This window comes from Rousettus aegyptiacus, unplaced genomic scaffold, assembly GCF_014176215.1.
Source record: "Rousettus aegyptiacus isolate mRouAeg1 unplaced genomic scaffold, mRouAeg1.p scaffold_m13_p_4, whole genome shotgun sequence".
NCBI classification, from domain to species: domain Eukaryota; kingdom Metazoa; phylum Chordata; class Mammalia; order Chiroptera; family Pteropodidae; genus Rousettus; species Rousettus aegyptiacus.
Window position 1 is genome coordinate 21743229 of NW_023416307.1, and position 19222 is coordinate 21762450.

General features: G+C 36.2%; 1 protein-coding gene across 11 annotated transcripts in view; it reads right to left on the reverse strand.

Moving 5' to 3' along the window:
• The window catches only part of VEPH1 (ventricular zone expressed PH domain containing 1), a 211450-nt gene that overhangs the window by 160339 nt on the left and 31889 nt on the right, over positions 1 to 19222 (reverse strand). For 9 of the 11 annotated variants that reach the window (XR_004950618.1, XR_004950617.1, XM_036219927.1 and 6 more), the window contains 2 exons: positions 17185 to 17476; positions 4000 to 4215 (listed from right to left, as the gene is read on the reverse strand). Coding sequence is in view for 9 of the 11 variants with exons in the window: in XM_036219927.1 (XP_036075820.1) it covers positions 4000 to 4215; positions 17185 to 17322 (354 nt within the window). In the remaining 2 variants the exon portion in view is untranslated. Of the gene's footprint in view, positions 1 to 3999; positions 4216 to 4861; positions 5823 to 10267; positions 10392 to 17184; positions 17477 to 19222 lie in introns of those variants that run through there. The other 2 variants (XM_036219928.1, XM_036219929.1) reach the window with 2 other exon arrangements.

Below are 19222 nucleotides of genomic sequence, written 5' to 3' on the forward strand. Positions count from 1 at the left end.
CCCATACCTCTTGCTGAGCAGCCCTAAGCCTGGCACTAGTGGTAGCCAGCCTGTTAGTGGCTTATCCTCTCTAAGCACCTCTAAGCCCAGTGTAGGTGTCAGCCATCTGTGATTTCTTTGGTGGCTCAAGCCACATGGCATTATGAAGGGCACAGGCTTTGGCTGAACTTAGCCTTTGGTAGGGCCCATCTCAGGAGGCCCTGGAGCTGACACACATGGTGGCTAACTTCAGACAAAGCTGGAGCCCCACCCAGGGTTGCATCCAAGGATAACACACCCATAGGCCAGACTGGGAAGGCACCACAACCCTGCTAAAGTAAATCCTGTTACATAGAGCCAGCCCCTCACCAGCCAGTCCTCACAACCAATCAGCCTGAGGGTCAATTCCCACTGACGTGCAAATAGCAACCAAGGCTCACTACAAATAGAGGGCACACAACCCATTCAAGGCACATACCTGGAGCATCCAGCTCAAGCGACCAGGGAAGACTGCCCCTGGGACGCACAGCACATCTAGTACATAAGGTCACTCCACTAAGACTGGGACACATAGCGGTCCTACCTAATACACAGAAACAAACACAGAGTGGCATCCAAAATGAGGAGACAAAGAAACATGTCTCAAATGAAAGAACAAAACAAAGCTCCAGAAAAATAATAAATAAAATGGACACAAGCAATCTACCAGATACAGAGTTCAAAGCACTAGTTGTAAGGATGCTCAATGAATTGAGGGGAAGAGAAAATGAATTCGGTGAGGACTTTGGTAAAGAAATAGAAAACATAAAAATGGAGATAGAGAATATAAAAAAGAACCAGTCAAAAATGAAGAATACAATGAAATAAAGAACACATTAGAAGGAATTAACCATAGATTAGATGAAGCAGATAATTGAATTAGTGATTGAGAAGATAAGGTAGCAGAAAACACCAAATCAGAACAGCAACAAGAAAAAAGAATCTAAAAAATGAGGAAATTTTAAGGGGCCTCTGGGACAACTATCAATCACACCAACATTTTTATCATAGGGGTATCGGAAGGAAAAGAGAGAAATAGAGGAACTGAAAACCTATTTGAAGAAATAATGATCGAAAACTTCCCTAACTTGGTGAAGGAAGTAGACATATAAGCCCATGAAGTGGAGAGAGTCCCAAACAAGATGAATTCGAAGAGGCCGACACCCAGACATGTCATAATTTAAATGTCAAAGGTTAACGACAAAGAGAGAATCTCAAAAGGAGCAAGAGAAAAGCAGTTTGTTACCTACAAGGGAGCTCCCATAAGAATGTCAGCTGATTTCTCAATAGAAGCTTTGCAAGCCAAAAGGGATTGACACAAAATATTCAACGTGATGAAAAGCAAGGACCTACAACCAAGATTACTCTACCCAGTAAAGCTATCATTTAGAATCGAAGGACAGATAAAGAGGCTCCCAGACAAGAAAAAGCTAAAGGAGTTCATCACCACCAACTCAGTATTACAAGAAATGTTAGAGGGACAACTTTAAGAAAAAGAAGAAAAAAGAAAAAAGAAAAAAATATGAATAATAAAATGACAGTAACTACATATCTAGCAATGATTACTATAAATGTAAATGGATTAAATGTTAAAATCAAAAGATAAGGTAGTTGAATGTACATGCTGCCTACAAGCATCTCATTTCTGATCGAAAGACACTTAACTGAGCGAAAGTAAAGGAATGAAAAAAGATGTTTCATGAAAAAAAAAAAAAACTCTGGGGTAGCAACTCATATTGGATAAAATAGACTTTAAACTAAAGGCTATAACAAAGGACAAAGAAGGACTCAGTAATCCCACTTCTGGGTATTTATCTAAAGAAACCCAAAACACTGTTTTGAAGGGACATGTGAATCCATATGTTCATTGCAGCATTATTTATAATAGCCAAGATTTGGAGGGAACCTAGTGCCCATTAATAGATGAATAGATAAAGAAGAGGTGATACATTTCTACAGTGGAATATTAATCATTCATAAAAAAGAATGAAATCTTGCCATCTGCAACAACATGGATGGCCCTAGAGGGTATTGTGCTGAGTGGAGTAAGTCAGACAGAAAAAGACAAATGCCATATGATTTCACTTATATGTGGAATCTAGAGAACAAAATAAACAAAAACAGAAACAAACTTATAGATACAGAGAACATTTTGATGTTTGCCAGATGGCTGGCGTTGGTAGGGGTATAAAAGGGAAAGGGAGTAAGAAGTACAAATTGATAGTCATAAAAGACCCATGGGGAAGTAAAGTATAGCATAAGGAATATAATAAATAATATTGTTATAACTGTATATGGTATCAGATGGTTACTAGATTTATTGAGTTGATCACTCTGTAAATTATATAAAGTTTTAATCACTGTGGTGTGCACCTAAAACTAATACTATATTGTATGCCAACTGTATTTGAAAAATAAAATATTATTTAAAAAGTACATGACATAAAATAGTATAAAAATATCTCGTTAATTTTTATGTTGATTACATGTTGAAATAATATTTTGGATATGTCGAGTTAAGGAAAATATATTATCGAATCGATGTCATCTGTTTCTTTGTACTTCTTTTTAATATGGCTATCAGAAAATTTTAAATGATATAGGTGGCTAGTGTTTGTGGCCTGCATTCTATTTCTGTTGGTTAGTGCTGCTCTAGAATGTAGATCAATGGTTTTGAAATTCACTGGGAGCTGGAGTGTTCAGCCAACTTATGTCTGTGGAATGGCAATTTGGAGTAAAATAATCTATGTTTCTAATGTATATCAATAACATACTCAAGATAATCAGTGAAGAACAGATATATTAGGTCTTTGTTGTTATAGCCAAGTTGCATTAATCTCATTAATTTTGTCGAAATCCCCTTTTCCTCCTTTTCCATTCCAAACCTTAGGAACAAAAACAAAACAAAACAAACAACCAAAAAATCCAGTATAATAGTGTGTAGAGTCTTTTTGTTCAGTTGGCCAGTCCCTGGACTAAGGAGAAAAAATGAAACTTGTTCCAGTTAAGCAATGACAACTGTGAGAAAAAGAGAAGAAATGAAACTAATATTAGCTGCTTTACACAGTGCTAGTGGAACCATAGTTCTGAAGGTTATTCATATATGTTGTGTTGGGGGTAGGGAGGGGAAAGAAAGCTCCATGGTCAAATCAGAATGGAAAATGCTGTACTAACCAGCCTTTCTTTATTGCAGGACTTTCCAGAGCCTTTAATATGCTACAAAGCATTGTGATAGCTCAAAAGGGAACATTTGAATTCAGCGTTTCTCAACTTATTTGACTGCAGAATTTTTTTTTGAGAAATACCTATCAATATTATTGATTGACAAAATTTGTCATAGACAATGTTGCTTCACTTGTATTTTACACAGAGAACACTGTGGCTTAGAAAATTAGGTGACCTGCCCAACATTTCAGTCTTACATAACTGATTTTTGGCTGAGCCAAAATTCCAAATTCACATTTTTGCCAAAAGACAAAATTTAAGCATGATCAGAACAGTCGAATATAATTATGGATAATTCACAATACATATAGATATATACATAAAAAGGACTAAGTTACTTTTCCCCACATATTCCAAGCTCATTGCCCCTTAGTTCAGTCTCCGCCCCCTCTTTGGTCTCTCTGAATGAAAGTTCTCCTTTTCTGCTTTTTCCAATGTATCTCATTTGAATCTTGGCACACATTGCTTTACTTCTAACATTTTATATGCGCATGTCTTTTCTCTCCTGACAAATTAGAGCTAGCTGTGGTATTCCTTTGAACTCCTCATAGTGTGTCTTGTATACAGTAAGGGCTTGAGAGAAACTTCTCGGTTTATTAATGACCAAGCCTGTCTGGCTTAACTATTGATGGTTTGTGGTGTCTTTTTACAGTATCCAAACACTTCAGAAACATTGGCTCTTGATTCAGAAACATCACATGTTCTCCTAATCTGCCAAGCCAGTATCAAATAGTGTGATGTTGAACACTGACATACCTGTAAAATGCAGCTCATGATATCAGAGGCGATTTTTGCATGGGGAGTGTCTTCATCTTTCCCAGAGGGTCTCAGGTTGTGTTCCAAGCAGGAGTCCCATAGTCCCACAAGGGCCTTGGCATGCTTTTCAATTGACTCTGTCTCTCTGATGGCTGTCGTGATTCTTGTGATACAGATTTCAACCACTGCCTGGTCATTGTTATTGGTTTGGTAATCCTATTTGAAAGAAAACTTTCATGTTAAATAATGCTCTGAAAAGTTATCCTTCAAAGGACCAACAAAATACAAACTCAGTCATTTAGCCAACAAGTATATCACACTGAGTGCTAAGAGGTGAGGCTGTAAAGCTCAATACAATAAGGGCTCAATACAATTAAATTCTTGTGGAAGAGCCTAATTTTCACATGTGCCAAACTGAAGCAATTCTGTGTTATCACAGATATATGTATAGGGAGCTATGAGAGTCCAAAGGAACATAATTATTCAATTGCAAGTGAGTTTCATCTTCACACTATTTTGGTTTCTAAGTCTATTACAGCTCAGACTTTACATTTTTACTCTGACATTTCAGTAACTTTTGTGAAATATTTGAAGTTAACTTTTTAATTTCTCATCATAAGCTTTCTTTTCCTGTACACAATAGAACACATCATTTCATCTATCTTTTTCAATTCAAATAACTACAAAACCCATTTTTTCCTCCCCAACAAATTTTCTTCCATCCCTCTATTTTAAATCTCCTTCAAATAGCTAATTATCTTTATTAAGAGATACATGCCCCTTAGAAACATCTAAATGTAGGCCCTTCACTTTAATTGGGAAATTCGTCTGACTGTGAACTCTACATGGTGGAATGACAAACCTGAAAACACAATAGAGAAGTGAAGCACTGAAACCTCACACCATCATTGGCCGTCGGAGCTGGGAAGCGATGTGGCTCTTGTCCTACTGCAAGCTCCAGCTCTAACGATCATTTTTTACTGTTATTACTAATGCTGCAGTAAACATCTTATGCATGAAACCTCCTCCAAACTGTAGATTCTTTAGAGCCCAGATTCTCCAGAAGTGGAAATTTCTGAGGCAAAGGACAGTAACCTTTTTAAGGCTCAAAACTCCTTAACTGTTTTCCAGAAAGATCTTACTACTTTATACTCTCATCAGCTGGGTGAAAACATGCTCTGCCCATTGTACCTTTGCAAGGACAAAGTATTTTTGTTTTGCTAATTTGATCAGTGAAAAACAGGATCTCATTGCTGTTTTACTTGGAATTTTTTTGATTAGAAGCGAGGCTGAATATTTTCTCATGTTTATTGGCCATTTGTATTTCCTCCTTTGGGAATTACTTATTGTATCTTATGTCTATTTTTCCTTAGATGACTTCATTTTTTGGTCCTCCTTTGGTGTAGTATCTCTTTCTCTTAAATCAACATTTGGCATATTGCTTGCAAATATGTCTCCATGTTCTATTATTTTTAGTTTTATTTTTTACAGCTATTTATTGATGATAGATTTTTAGATAGTAAAATTGGTTGGTCTTTGGGGATTTAATTGTTTTTCCTTTCTTAAATTAGAAATTTAAGCTGTTTAAATCATTATTTTTTGAAAATGAAATTCATGGACATGGTATAAAACTTCAAAAGATACAAAGAAAGGTTTCCCAGGAAAATGTTAGTCTCCCTCTCAGCCCAGTTCCGTTGCTTAGGGGAAACCAGGCTCATCATTTTCTCACCTACTTCACAGAGGCACTCCAAGCGCATGCAAATATCCATCTACACATACTCTTTTCTTTCTCCTTAATTCTTATAGCAGCTTTTTTTTTTCACATCACATTTTCCTTAGCAAAGTTTTAATAAAAATTTACCTATATTTTTCTAGATTAAAAACTTGACAAAACACTTAACATTTGTTATTTTAGAAATTAATTTCTTAACTAGTTACTTCGCTCTTAAATCTATCTGGTATTTATGGAAGTAAGTAAAGATGTACACTGTATTCTGAATAGCTAATCTAATTCTCCGACCATCATTTACTGAATAATTCATTTCTTAGTAATTATTTTATACATGTCAGATTATATTTCAAGGCTGCTTTTTCTGTGTGCTTGTTCCATTTCTCAATTCTTTTACAATACTAATTTTGCCATTTTTTAATATAAGCTCCACAATGTTTTGAAAGTCTTTACTGGTATACTGCATGTATTTGTTGTTTTTGTCAACAAAATCTTTGTTTTTTCCTCATTAGAACTTTTAGTTATTGCTAATTAAGTCAACTTACAGCTTTTTTGTATTTATTTTGTACACAGATATTTAACTCCACTGTTCCTAATTTTGATAATTTTTCAGATCATTCTCCTGGATTTTCTAGAAAGATTTCTGTTTGTATCTCTATCTTTTATATATCTCAAGGCTTATTGAATCAGCTCTAATTTCCTAAGCTATTTCACATAAGAGTGATAAAAGCAAAAATTTTAGTTTAATTTCTGATCTTAGTTTCTCATTTTTTATAGAAAAATTTATGGTCAAATGCAGGAAGATACCGTAAGTGTTTTATATCATATAGGATGCATCACTTTCTATTTTCAAAGTTTATATATTTGTTTTAATTTTTTTAAATGCCCTTCCAGTATCTATAGAGGTAACCATTTTTTTAAATCTAGTTTATGCATATGAAGTTTTATATTACCATACAGATGAAATTTCCAGATATTAATCCACCTTCCCATTCATAGAATGGACAACACTAAATCTGATGAACTGTTTTAGTGTATTTGTTTTTCCTTCCCTCCTTTGTTGATGTGTGTATTCTTTATTTTAATGCAGCAGAATTATTACTTTTACCAGAACAATATCCTGCTATGCAGCATTTATCTTTACAATACACAGTGAGTTACATATATTTCTTTCTGTAGTTACAATTTTTACACATTTATTCCACAACCACTTAATACTGTACAACACAAAAGACCACATAGTTACTCCCTTCTTATTGTCACATTCTATGTTGGCATCCCTGCTAATAATTCTTTATATTTATATCACTTTTTCTACTTTTAAAAGCATACATATACACTTATTTATTCTATTATTCTAAGGCTGTCCAAAGTCAAGACATTAACAATAATAGCAGTAACAACAATAAAAGTTGTCCCGGAGCCAATAATATTGCTGGAGTTTCCAGCAGAAGCAAACTACTTTGAGGGGCAAAACGCTCAACTCAAGCCATTCAGTATTGACACGGTAAAATTATTTTTAAAGTGAACTCAAAAATCCAAAATTATAACACACAAGGAAATAAGCCAATATGAACACATGTAAGCAGATGAAATTTAGAATAGATTAAATATTCAATAATTTCAGGTAATGTAATTGTTGATTATGTTATGCAAGCATATGTTCAAAATGATTTAATGTATAAAGAAAAATTATTTTTTATATAAAAAAAGACCAAATCATTTTTATAAGGACCAGAAAAATGTTAAAAAAAAACATATGAAATTTTTGAAGTGAAAATTTCAATGAATGAATGAATTAGTGGATGAGATATAGCTAAACAAAGACTCAGTGGATTGAAATATAGAGCTGAGGAAATTAAAACATAACGTATCACATAGAGATGGAAAATACAAAGGTCAAGAGATGTGGAGAATAAAATAGAATAGAATATGAAGGATAAGAGAGGAAATGATTTTTGTCTGCTTAGTTTAATATTACATTACAAATGCCTAGAATATTGCTGAAAGATAGGAGATACTAAAAAATATTTATAGAATGCATTAATGAGTGAATAAATAAGATTAAGATTTCCAGAAGGAGATATTAGATGGAAAAGACAATATTTGATATAATATTTTAAAACTTTCCAAAATTGATAAAAGGTAAAAATTCAAACTAACAAAATAAAATGATGTTTGAGTAGGAATATACAAATAAAGCTACATTTAGACACACAATAGAACCACAGAACACCAAAGATCCAGAGAAAAAGTTGATTAGGAATAAAGAATGGCAAACTGATAGCTAATTTAGTAGCAGCAATAGTAAAAATTACTGAGAAATAAAAAGACTACCAATCTAGAAATTTACATCCAGGTAATTCAAATTCAAAATTAAAGTCAAAGTAACAACTTTTTCAGAAAAAAAATCCCCAAAATTGAGAGAGTTTATCACTAACAGATCTCCACTGAAGGGACTTTTAAAATGTATCCTTCAGAAAGCAGACAATTGGATACAGAAAGAAAAAAAAAAGATGACAATGAAATTAAAGAACAGTGAGAAAGGAAAAAGAGAAGTAGGTACTCAAAGTAAACACTGGCTGAATTTTTAAAAAATCAGTAATTTGAAATAGTTTTGGTGGCATTAAACAAGGTGAAATAAAAGTGTTGCTTAAGAATAGTATGTAAGATAGGCATTAAAGCATTCCAATGTTTTAACGGTAATAGGAGGAAAATAAAGCTATTGAATAACTTCAGACATAGTTATTATAATTCTACAAATGTCAGAAAGTGTCAATTATAAGATCTTCCATTTTTAAGAAAGAGAAAAGACTGCCATGCCAATTAAATTATGAGTTACATCATTCCTTAAAGAGAATTCTATGCAAGACATTAAATGATGGTGCTAGCATCTAATTCCCTTGAAATTCCTTTCATCTCTTCCAAGGGGCTTGCCTGTGTCTCCTCTGTAGTTGCATTACTTACTGTAGTGTAAAGACAGTCTTTGACCAATATCTCAATCACAAAAGAGTAATTTCTCTTTTAGTCTTCATAAAGCTCTCAGTTGTTGTTTTGCAAGAAAATGTGGAATTTCTGTCATTCCCCTCAATAATGAATATTTGGTTCGCTAATATAAAATTTATATTCTGGTGCTTTCTTTCCATGCCTTTATGCATTGCCAGTAAGTTTTTGAAAACATTTTAAATTGATATTTAATTCAATTATTTGTGGTAACAACACACCTAATTCAGTTGGAATGGCAACAACATGAAAAACTACAGCAAGTTCATGCATATTCAGGCAATGGCAACTATACTATACCTAATTCTTAGCCAACAGCAATTGTAAGATTGCAGTCAATTATAAAATATATACTTGTTTCAGAGATATAAATATGTGGAAAATGTCTCAGAATTGATGAAGTACAGTAAATATGTGTGCTGACAATTTAAAGGTAATTACTAGAAGAATAGAAATAGAATGTGTAACTTGCAAATCAATAGAGCCAATAGAGATGGAAAATGAAACAATAACTCAGTCAGTTAAAAAAATTGCAGAACAGAAAATAAAAATTTAGAAAAATCAGGAAATGTAACACAAAACAAAATGAAGAAATGCATCCGAATATATTATTTATCCCAATAAATACAAATTGACAAAATTTACCATTTAAAAGAGATTCATATTGAATTATTTTTTAAATTTATAAAATCTTGGACAAGTTAAATTATTAATCTCTCTGTGCCTCAGTCTCTTTGTCTTTAAAATAGGGATAATATCAGTACCTTTATCTCAAAAGTTACTGAAAGGAATAAATATGTTAATATGGGATCAGCTCTTAGAATAGTTCCTGGCACAGTCAATGCTATCTAATTATTAGCTATTATTACCTATATAGTTAAGTCTTAAACTATGCTACAAAGCAACCAGTCTCATCCAATTCATATTCTATGACTACAGTGCAGTTAAATTTTAACTTAACAACAAAAAGATGATAAAAATCTGTTGGGAAAATAAAACACAAACTTTTAAATGACTTATGAGTCAAATAGGAAATCACAATAAAAATAAGAGACTATTTAGAATTCATAATGAAAATAATATATCTCAAAAACTTGTGGGATTAGGCAAAGTGGTCTTATGATTATGTTTACGGTCTTAAATGCTTTTATTAGAAAAAAAGTTTTTAAAAAAGTTAATCATACAACTGAGAGAATTAGAAAAAGAATAGCACAATACAACCAGCGCAAGAACAAAGAGGAAAATAGTAGACATCAACAAAGAAATTAATGAGATTCAAGATGGTGTAGAAGGTAAAGGATGTAGAGGCCTCCTCTAGCGACTACACCAAAATTATAACAAAACTACAGAGCAATCAGTACGCAGAGTCGCTGGAGGTCTGGCTGAACAGAAGCCCAACAACTAGGCCACCTCAAATAACAGGTCACCTCAAAATGGTAGGCAGGGGTGGCAACATGAAATGGTCTGGTCCCACAGCCTCGACTGGTTGATCAACAATTGGGAGGGCTAATTTAGCTATAGAGCCCGCTCATTCACCTGCAGAGTGATGGTCCTCGCCACACACAGGGCTCCCCAGTTCAGGGTTCCAGTGCTGGGAAGAGAAGTCCTCATAACTTCTGACTGTGAAAACCGGCAGAGGCTGCAGCCGAGTGAGATGGAGGGCTGCGGGAAAAGGAGGCCTTCCTCTTAAAGGGCCCACACCCGGCCTTACTCACAAACAGACTTGCTTGCTCTGAGCTCCAGTGCTGGAGCAGCTGCTCAAGGAGCTCCAGGGACATTCAGGAGGCGATGAACTGTCAGGCTTCCATGTGAGGGATGGAGGGGCGGTTTACTCTCTGACAGAGGTGCAGGCAGAAGCCATTTTTCCTTAGTTGAGCCCTCCACCGTCCCAGCCTGCAGACATGGGTGCCATCAACCTGGATAACACAGGTCGCTCCACCCAGAAGATTCCCTAAGACTCCTTTCCCAACTGGTGAGCCCACCCAAGCTGCTTCCACTGATTTATTCCATACAAAACGGCTGTCTTGGCTCCTGCTATGAACTTTCATAAAATCTCTCAAAGGCTCACAAAACCCAAAGAAGCAGCATCTGGCCTCCACGTGCTCTGTACCTCTTGCCGAGCAACCCCAAACTCTGCACTAGTGGCGGCCAGGCTTGGTTTCAGACTTGACCCCTTGAGGCACCTATAAATCTAGCACAGGTAGCAGCTGTTTGTGGATTACTTGGTGACTCTTACCAGGTGGCCCCAGAGGAGCACAGGCTGCGGCTGAACTTGGCCTGCAGCTGGATCCCTCTCAGGTCTGTGCCAAGTGGTCCCATAGCACATCTACTACATAAAGTCACTCTACTAAGACTGGGAGACTTAGGAGTCCTACCTAATACATAGAAACAGATACGAGGAGGAAGCCAAAATGGGGAGACAAAGAAACATGTCCCATTTGAAAGAAAAGAACAAAGCTTCTGAAATTCACCGAAATGGAGACAAGCAATATACCAGGTGAAGGATTCAAAACACTGGTTATAAGGATGCTTAAGGAACTTAAGGGAAGAATAGATGAGTTCAGTGAGAACTTTAACAAAGAGATAAAAAAACAAATAAAAATGGAGATGGAAATTATAAAAAGGAACCAATTAGAAATGAAGAATACAATATCTGAGATGAAGAGCATGTAAGAAGGAATCAACAGAGTGGAGGAAGCGAAGAATCGAATCACCAGTATAGAAGATGGGGTAGTGGAAGACACCCAATCAGAATGGCAACAAGAAAAACAAATCCAAAATAATAAAGATGATACAAAGAGCCTATAGAATAATATCAAACATATTATCATAATACAAAAAGCCTATAGAATAATATCAAACATAACATCATTTGCATCATAGGGGTACCAGAAGGAGAAGAAGAGCAAGAGGTTGAGAAACTTAATACAAAATTGTTAAAGAACAAAAACAAATCAAAACAATTTTAAAGAAGGAATTGGAAATACCTGTCCTACCAGATACCAATACTTAGTATAATAAAAGGGGAAAGGTAACCAACATTTGCAATAAGAAATATGCAATATGCGATTAATAAAAAATTATTAAATTTCAATAGAAAAATGGAAGGAAATAAAAAAATAAACCCAAATCATAAAAAGGTACTTTACTGAAGAGGAAATCCAAATGGCAAATACCAAATAAACATATAAAAATAAAGGTTGGCCTTATCGATAATGGAGTGCAAATTTAAACAACAATCAGATACTTAAATTGACAAAAACTTTAAAAATCTGATAAAAATAAGCATTGGTGAGGATATAAAGCCACTTGGATTCTCACACATGACTGCTAGGAGCATAAATTGATAAAACTACAATGGAGAGCAATTTGGTGTATTAGAAAGTTGTAAGTATTCAACTCCCACCCCCAAACAGTTATTTCACTCCTAGATGCGTACACTAGAAATTCTAGCACATTTGTCAAAATTGCCAATTATAAGAAGGTTCACCATAGTACTGTTTAAATAGTAAATGTCCATCAGATGAAGAGTGGATAAACAAACTGTGTCATAGTTGTGTAATGGAATACTCTACGCCACTGAAAACAAATGAATTAGAACTTAATGTACCAACACAGCTAAACTTCAAAAACATAATATTGAGCCCATGGCAGCATTTATATAAAGTTTAAAAACATAAACTCTAACACCGTAAGTAATTTTGAGTCATGGATATGTAGCACAGAAATAAAACATGCATAAATAAAACATGCTACAATAAGCATATTAGCTACCCTTGGAAAGAAAGGGAAGAGATAAAAATTGACATGCAGGTGATTTCCATGTTATCTAATTGATTAAATTGAGTTATTTTTGAGCACCTAACAATTTTATTGTTAAAAAGTTAAAGAGAATTGGAAGGTGGGTGCAACAATTAGGTACAGGTGAACATTATGGAGAAGATGGAGTTGGGAGTAGCAGAAGAGGATGAGTCGAAAAGGAGACAATCTCACCCAAAGCAGTCTGGGAGGAGAGCCAAGGGAGCAGAAGAAATGATTATTAGGTAAATGTATTCCAGAAAGGACTTAAAATGAAAAGTCAAAACAAAGGAGCAATTGGGGAACTTAAAGAGATTTTGAGTGAGAAGTTACATTTTTAAAACAAAGCATGAATACCAGGTGCTGTAGGTGTACCAACAACAGCAGCAGCAACAACAACAACAACAACAACAACAACAACAACAAAGCACGAGGACAAAATATTTTCCAACAGTGTTTTTGAGTAACAGGTGGAAAAAGAAGGCATGAATGGCAGAGTGAATCTAATAAATTTCAATTATTTTGTGAGTGACTTTAGGAGGATTGGAGGCTTGCTTACCAAATTTTCTGATTTACAAAGCTTGGAATGTTAACTAATACATTGGACAGAATCATAGTTTTTAAAAGGTACAGATATTCTGGAAGAAAGGCCTAAAAATAATAATATTGCAATGACTTAAAATCTGACATAATTCACTTAATTTTTTTTTTTCAAATTATCTAATTACAAGTCTTGATTCAACCTGAGGATCTTGGCACATTACAGATTAAATGTGGCTAACTATGTGATGCTATTATTGGAAAGAAATTTTAGAAACAGAATTATCTGACTAGTATCAGCAGTTGTTCTAAGCCATTGATTGGTTCAAGTACTGGACAATGATACTTTACAATAATACATTAGAAAGATTCCAGGGGAGGATAACCAGAATGTTTAGAATGCAGGCAGTACTTGGGAACTGCAATGAGGCATCCTCCAAGAGCTTGGAAACAAGATAGTCCTTTGAGGATTAAAACAAAACAAAACAAACAAACAAAAATCCATTTGTATAAGTGAGACTAGCCAGCTACTGGGCTAACACAAGATACTATATGTACATGGGTGACTTCGCAGGTGAGTTAAATATACTCTCAGGGAGGTAGAGCTGAAATATAATTGTAATAGAGAAGGAAGACGTCTAATCAATAATCTATTCCTTGTCTAGAGAAGGCCTTGGTAAATAGACTTGGAGAGAACAGCATGGAGCACACAAGTTGTTTAAATGTCAGCTTCTGACTGACATGAGTTTTATTTTACACTGTAAATCAATGTCAGCACTCTCATTTATACTTCTGAGTCTTGCATTTGGATAGCATGACTTGGATAGCATTTCTCATATATTGGCAAAATTGAGTTTCCAGACCTGTGACTGGAAATGTGAGGTAGTATAGCTTTTCCATGTCATAGGCCCCTTTTTTGTTATGGAAAAACATAAGGGCACTAACGATGTTTATCTGGGAAGAGAGAAGGCATATCTTCACATGTTTATAGTTCTTCTAGAAGTTAGATTCTTTTGATTGTTGGTGCAAAGAGCAGAACAAAGCACAATGTGTAAAAAATACAAAGAGTAAGATTTCATGACCAAAAGGAGGAACAATGCTAACAATTTGAAATTCTAACGGTGGATCAGTTATCTCTTTGTTAGTTGGAATTCTTTGGTCCTAAGCAACAGAAAAAGTCTGGATAATTGAGAAGCAGAAAAAATTATCAGAAACATACTGTGCTCTAGGATTTCTGTACTGGAAGGAAGTTGGAAAAGATGATTTCAAAGGTCCCTTCTAGTTCTCTGTTTCTGACAAGAAACTGAGAAGTGGAATTGATTACTGAGATCCAGGTCACTAAGAAAGGGCTAATGAAGAAGATCTTGTCTTAGTTCTAAGGAAAGGATGGGCTGCAGCTAACAGGGAAGTAATCCACAGAGTGGGTAGTTCAGTGGACTATCACTGGCATTGATCATTGAAAGTCATGGGCATCGAGGCATTATGGATAGATTATAAACAATGGAGAGACAAGTAATAAAATCTGGTTTAAGAAGTTTAATCTGATAGCCGTTGGTAGATTGAACTAGAGAAAGGCAGGAACAAAGGCAGGGAGATCAATCGTTTTGAGGGCCTGAACCAAGGTAATGAAGCAGGAAGGAAAAAGGAGCAGATGATGATGAATTCTCTGGCGGTGTCTACAGAACTTACAAGGCAAGAAGAGAATGAGAGAAAAGGGTCAAGAGTAACTCCAGGTTTCAAACCTAGAGATCTAAGAAAATGACAGTGTAACTGGAAGAAAGACGAGAACTTCTAATTAAGATATACTGATTTTGAAGTGCTGGACATCAACTAGTATGAACATGAAGCTTAGAGAGAAACGTCAAGGCTGAAAACATGGATTTGGGATTTCCTAATGTAGAGATTGAACCTGAAGTTGTATGAATAGATGATTTTCTATAAGGACAAAATATAACGTAAAAGGCAGCCCAAGACACAAGAAGGTCTCTGCACTCACCCATCGCCAGAATCCTAAACATTTGTACAGAGACCTTAACTATGTCCAGACGGTCTCAACAACACATCACTACTCCCTCAAGGCAGCAACCTTGGAAAATGGCTTCTGCTGTGGGAATAGTGGGCAATTACATCTTTTTAGAAAGAAGTAATCACTAAGGACTAGAACCACTAGAAGTCATTTCAGAAATTATGAAACTTGAACTGGCTTTTAAAAGAATGGAGAGGGAGAAAAAATTCCACAAAGGGACATGTTTATAACTAAGATTGATTAGGAAATTTAAATATTGGATTGAGCTGCATGATCCCTCTTTAAAAAATGATTATTTTTATTCTGCCATCCACCTGCTCTACACCATGGTTACAAACAGAGAAAAATGAAAGAGGTGACATGTGAGAGAAGCTAGTAAATGAAGAACACAGGAGAACTACTCACTGTCTAGACCTGCCTGTCTGGTGGGATGCTGATTTGAGGTCTAAAAGGATGGACAATGCTCTTGATGACAAAGAACCTGACAGCCCTAATGGTTAAAAGTGGGACACAACAGAATTTATCAGTCCCCAAATTCTGAATTTAACATATGTGAGACAAAGCAATGGATGAAGGAAAGAAACAAAAAAATCACTGACACTAGTGACCTCTAGTGGAAATAGGTTTGGGGAAACATATAAATATATAAAATAATATATTATTAGTATAAATATAACATATTTATTATATCAAATATTATAAATGTTTATTAGAATCATACATATACATACACACTAGATGAAAATCAGTGACATATGCAGCCAATTTATTTTCAGAGAAGTGTGAAAAAAGGGGCTGCTGAAAATAGCACATAAATCCTACCCGGAAAGTGGAAATGTACCAGGAATACTTTGTGTTTTGTGTCAGACTAAGTTGATTCATGTTCTGGAGAAAATGTGGACACATAATTGCTGTCAAAGACATTACCTGAGAAAAGAAGAGTGTTTGGGCAGTGACTTCATTGGTCACTGGGGGAATTTGGCATGTTAATGGCAGCCAACAAGAGAACATGCTGACAGCCTTGAGGAGGAAGCTACACTGGCTGCTAGCAGGTCTTTTAAACATTTCTTCATTATAACATGGAAGAAAGCTGTTATTTCTGAAGTGTGTACACATCTGCTAATTCAGTACTTTATGGCTTGAGTCCTGTTTTTTTTCCTATGCCCAGTGGGCGTTTATGCCACATGTTGGCAAATGCCGTTAAGCTTGGAGGATATGAGAGGATGCTTGGTGGCTTTGGCCTTTGAAATGGGGCCAGTCTCATGAAGGGTCCACACGTGATCAGGAAGGTCAACATTAAACGAAGCCAGGCATTCCATATCCATCCCCTTTGGTAAGTGCTTTCAGAATATATAATTTTGACATTGAGGAGAAGCAAAGGAATGGGAGGGTCGATGGAAATTTTAAATTTGTTTGATCACACTAGTGGCTAATAATGTGTGAGTTGAATAAAATGGTGTATGTGTGTGTGGGGGGGGGAGGGGTGTTTAGAAAAAGGAGCAACAGAAACAAAACAAAACCAGAAACGATATAGAAGCAAATGGAATCAGCATTATGAAGCCTTAGGCAACTGTCACTTCTGGCAGCAGGGTGATCGTTGTCCTTGTCTCATATTACTTGTGTGGCAGAAGGTATCCTGCCTTCTTTCATTATTCAGCCTCCACCACACACCCTGTTTTGTTTATCGATGCTGCCATGCAGCTTGACAGGTCTGCTTTTCCCTGGATTCTTCCCCTCTCCTTTCCACGTCATTCTAAGGATGTAGAAACAACTCTTAGATAAACCTTTTGTGAGAATTCCACTCTGATATGCAATTTCCAGAGTTCTGGTCTACCTGAGAGGTGCGGGGGTGGGGGGGTGGGGGTGGGGGAGGGGAGGGAGGGTAAGGTGGCCTGGCTGATCCCTAAGTCAATGACTTCTTTGGTGTTATTTCTTAGATACCAACTAAACCACATACCAGATTTAAGAGAGAACACTATTAAAGGTCCTTCTTTCCCCTGCAAAAATCCTTTCCCCAGGATATATATAAAAAACCTTAGTTCTAGAATAAATTGTTTCAGGGGTCTAATCTAAAAACCAGTTTACTTACTGAAGATGAGCTAATTATTTTTATTTGTTCCAAAGCTTCTGTCAGGCTGTCTTCAATCTCAGAGTCATCTAAGGAGAAGAGGTCCCCAGCTCGTGAAAGATCTTTTTGTCCCAAGACCAGTCTGAACAGGTGATGCATGATGAGGAGTTTGGTAGTCAATTGACTTTCTGTAGGCTCAGGGCCATGTGTCCAGTTACCGGAAGTCAGTAAGACAAAAACATGTAGCAGGTGGTATACTTTGTATTCACTGAAAGGTCATTTTTCTCCAGACTTGGATGTCTTATGACACTCTCTGCAAAAGAAACAAATGACCCAATGTAGGCATTAGCAGAATGACATGAGCTCAAAATGTGAACTTGGTGCTCAGCAGAGAAAAAGGGGGCGGGGGTGCGGAACTTTGGAAATGTGCATAGAGTAACAGATTCCAACTTGATGATCTTTGAATGAGTTCTTTCCTTATTTATGTCTCAAAAGGTCCTGTCAAAAATTATTGTTTCTTAGAACTGAATTTGAACCTTAAAAAGCAAGCAGATCCCACACTTATTTTTCCCTTTTCCATATTCTTGCTATACACTTCCCTTTATGCCACAAGGAAAGAGTGAACAAACAACAAATATGCCCAACACTTGCCGGGTTTTCCCCATACCGATTCCCATGGAAACCAAACAGAAAAGGGCAACGAAAAGAAAGAAGGAACACAGGAAGCATCTTGTAGACCCACTTCCTGGATTCCTCTCCTTTCCTGGATATGCTTACCTTCTTGGCTGGGCTTCTTTGCTGTATTGATCACAGAAGCTGCCCCGACACTCTGACCATAAGTCGATCTCAGTACTTGCCTTATTATTATGTACTCTCTACATAAGTTGCAGTGAAATAAAGGACTCTGCTTAAGAGTATGTAGCTAGATAAACTTTAAGAGAACATGATCATGAACTTGAACTTGAACATTGAACTAGAAAGTGATAACTTGCAATGTAGGCTAAGGAAGAAGGGCTTTGGAATCAGGCTATTCTCCCTCTATTCCCAAAGTTGAATTAATAAAGTCCCACTGTACTTCTCGCTCAATTAAAAATCCAAAGAGAGTAGGGTAATGGCACAAATTAAATAACTGATTATCCTCATTAGCTCCCTTCTGGGCCTAATAAAATCACAGACCATTTGCACTGGTAGAGACCTTAGCAATCATTTAATGGCTAGGGAGGTTTAATAACTTCCCTAAGGCCCCATGGTAACTGTGGCAGTGTCAGTGGGCTTCCCTCATGGTTTACAGTGAAGTGGAGTCATCTTATACATACAAGTAACACCCAAATGCAGCTGCATGCTCAGAACGTGAAAGCCGAGAGTGATTTATTTAGTATAAGCAATAGGTGATTCTGCCCAGCATTTCACTCTGCATGTACTCCCCAGAATGAGTGTGTAAAGGGGGAGAGAATTCTGCCACATCCTTGGGCCATCTCAGACCGCCCGTCTAAGCTATCACTATGAGAGCACCTCTCCATACTGAATGCAGGTTTAAAGTGTAAAGACACATACTCTCCATGAAATATGGTCTCCAAACACAAGCCAAAGCCTTCACCAGACAATTAAATAAGCTACCAGTAGTATTCCAAATGGTGCAATTCATAGGCCATTAAAGGAATTTCCAGGGTAGTAGTATTGCCTACATGTAATTTTTGCACTACCTACCAGCTTTAGGGCAATGACACCCAGTATTTATATATGCTTACCTATGTGCCAGGCACTGTTCTAGATGTTTTGTAAATATTAACTCATCTAACTCTGATATACACTATATGAAGATATTTCATCCCCATTTGACAGGTAAGGAACTCAAAGTATTCGACGACTTGCTTAAGCTACACAGCTAATACACTGGAGAGCTGGATTTTGGACCCAGAATGCTAGGTTCCAGGTTCATAACCACTATGTTATGTAGTGCTCCATATGAGGCTACTATTAGGTGTAAAGGTCCTCAGAATACTACTAACATTTGAAGATGAAGGGATAGGTAGTGTCTTAAAAAAATGAAATCTTCCCT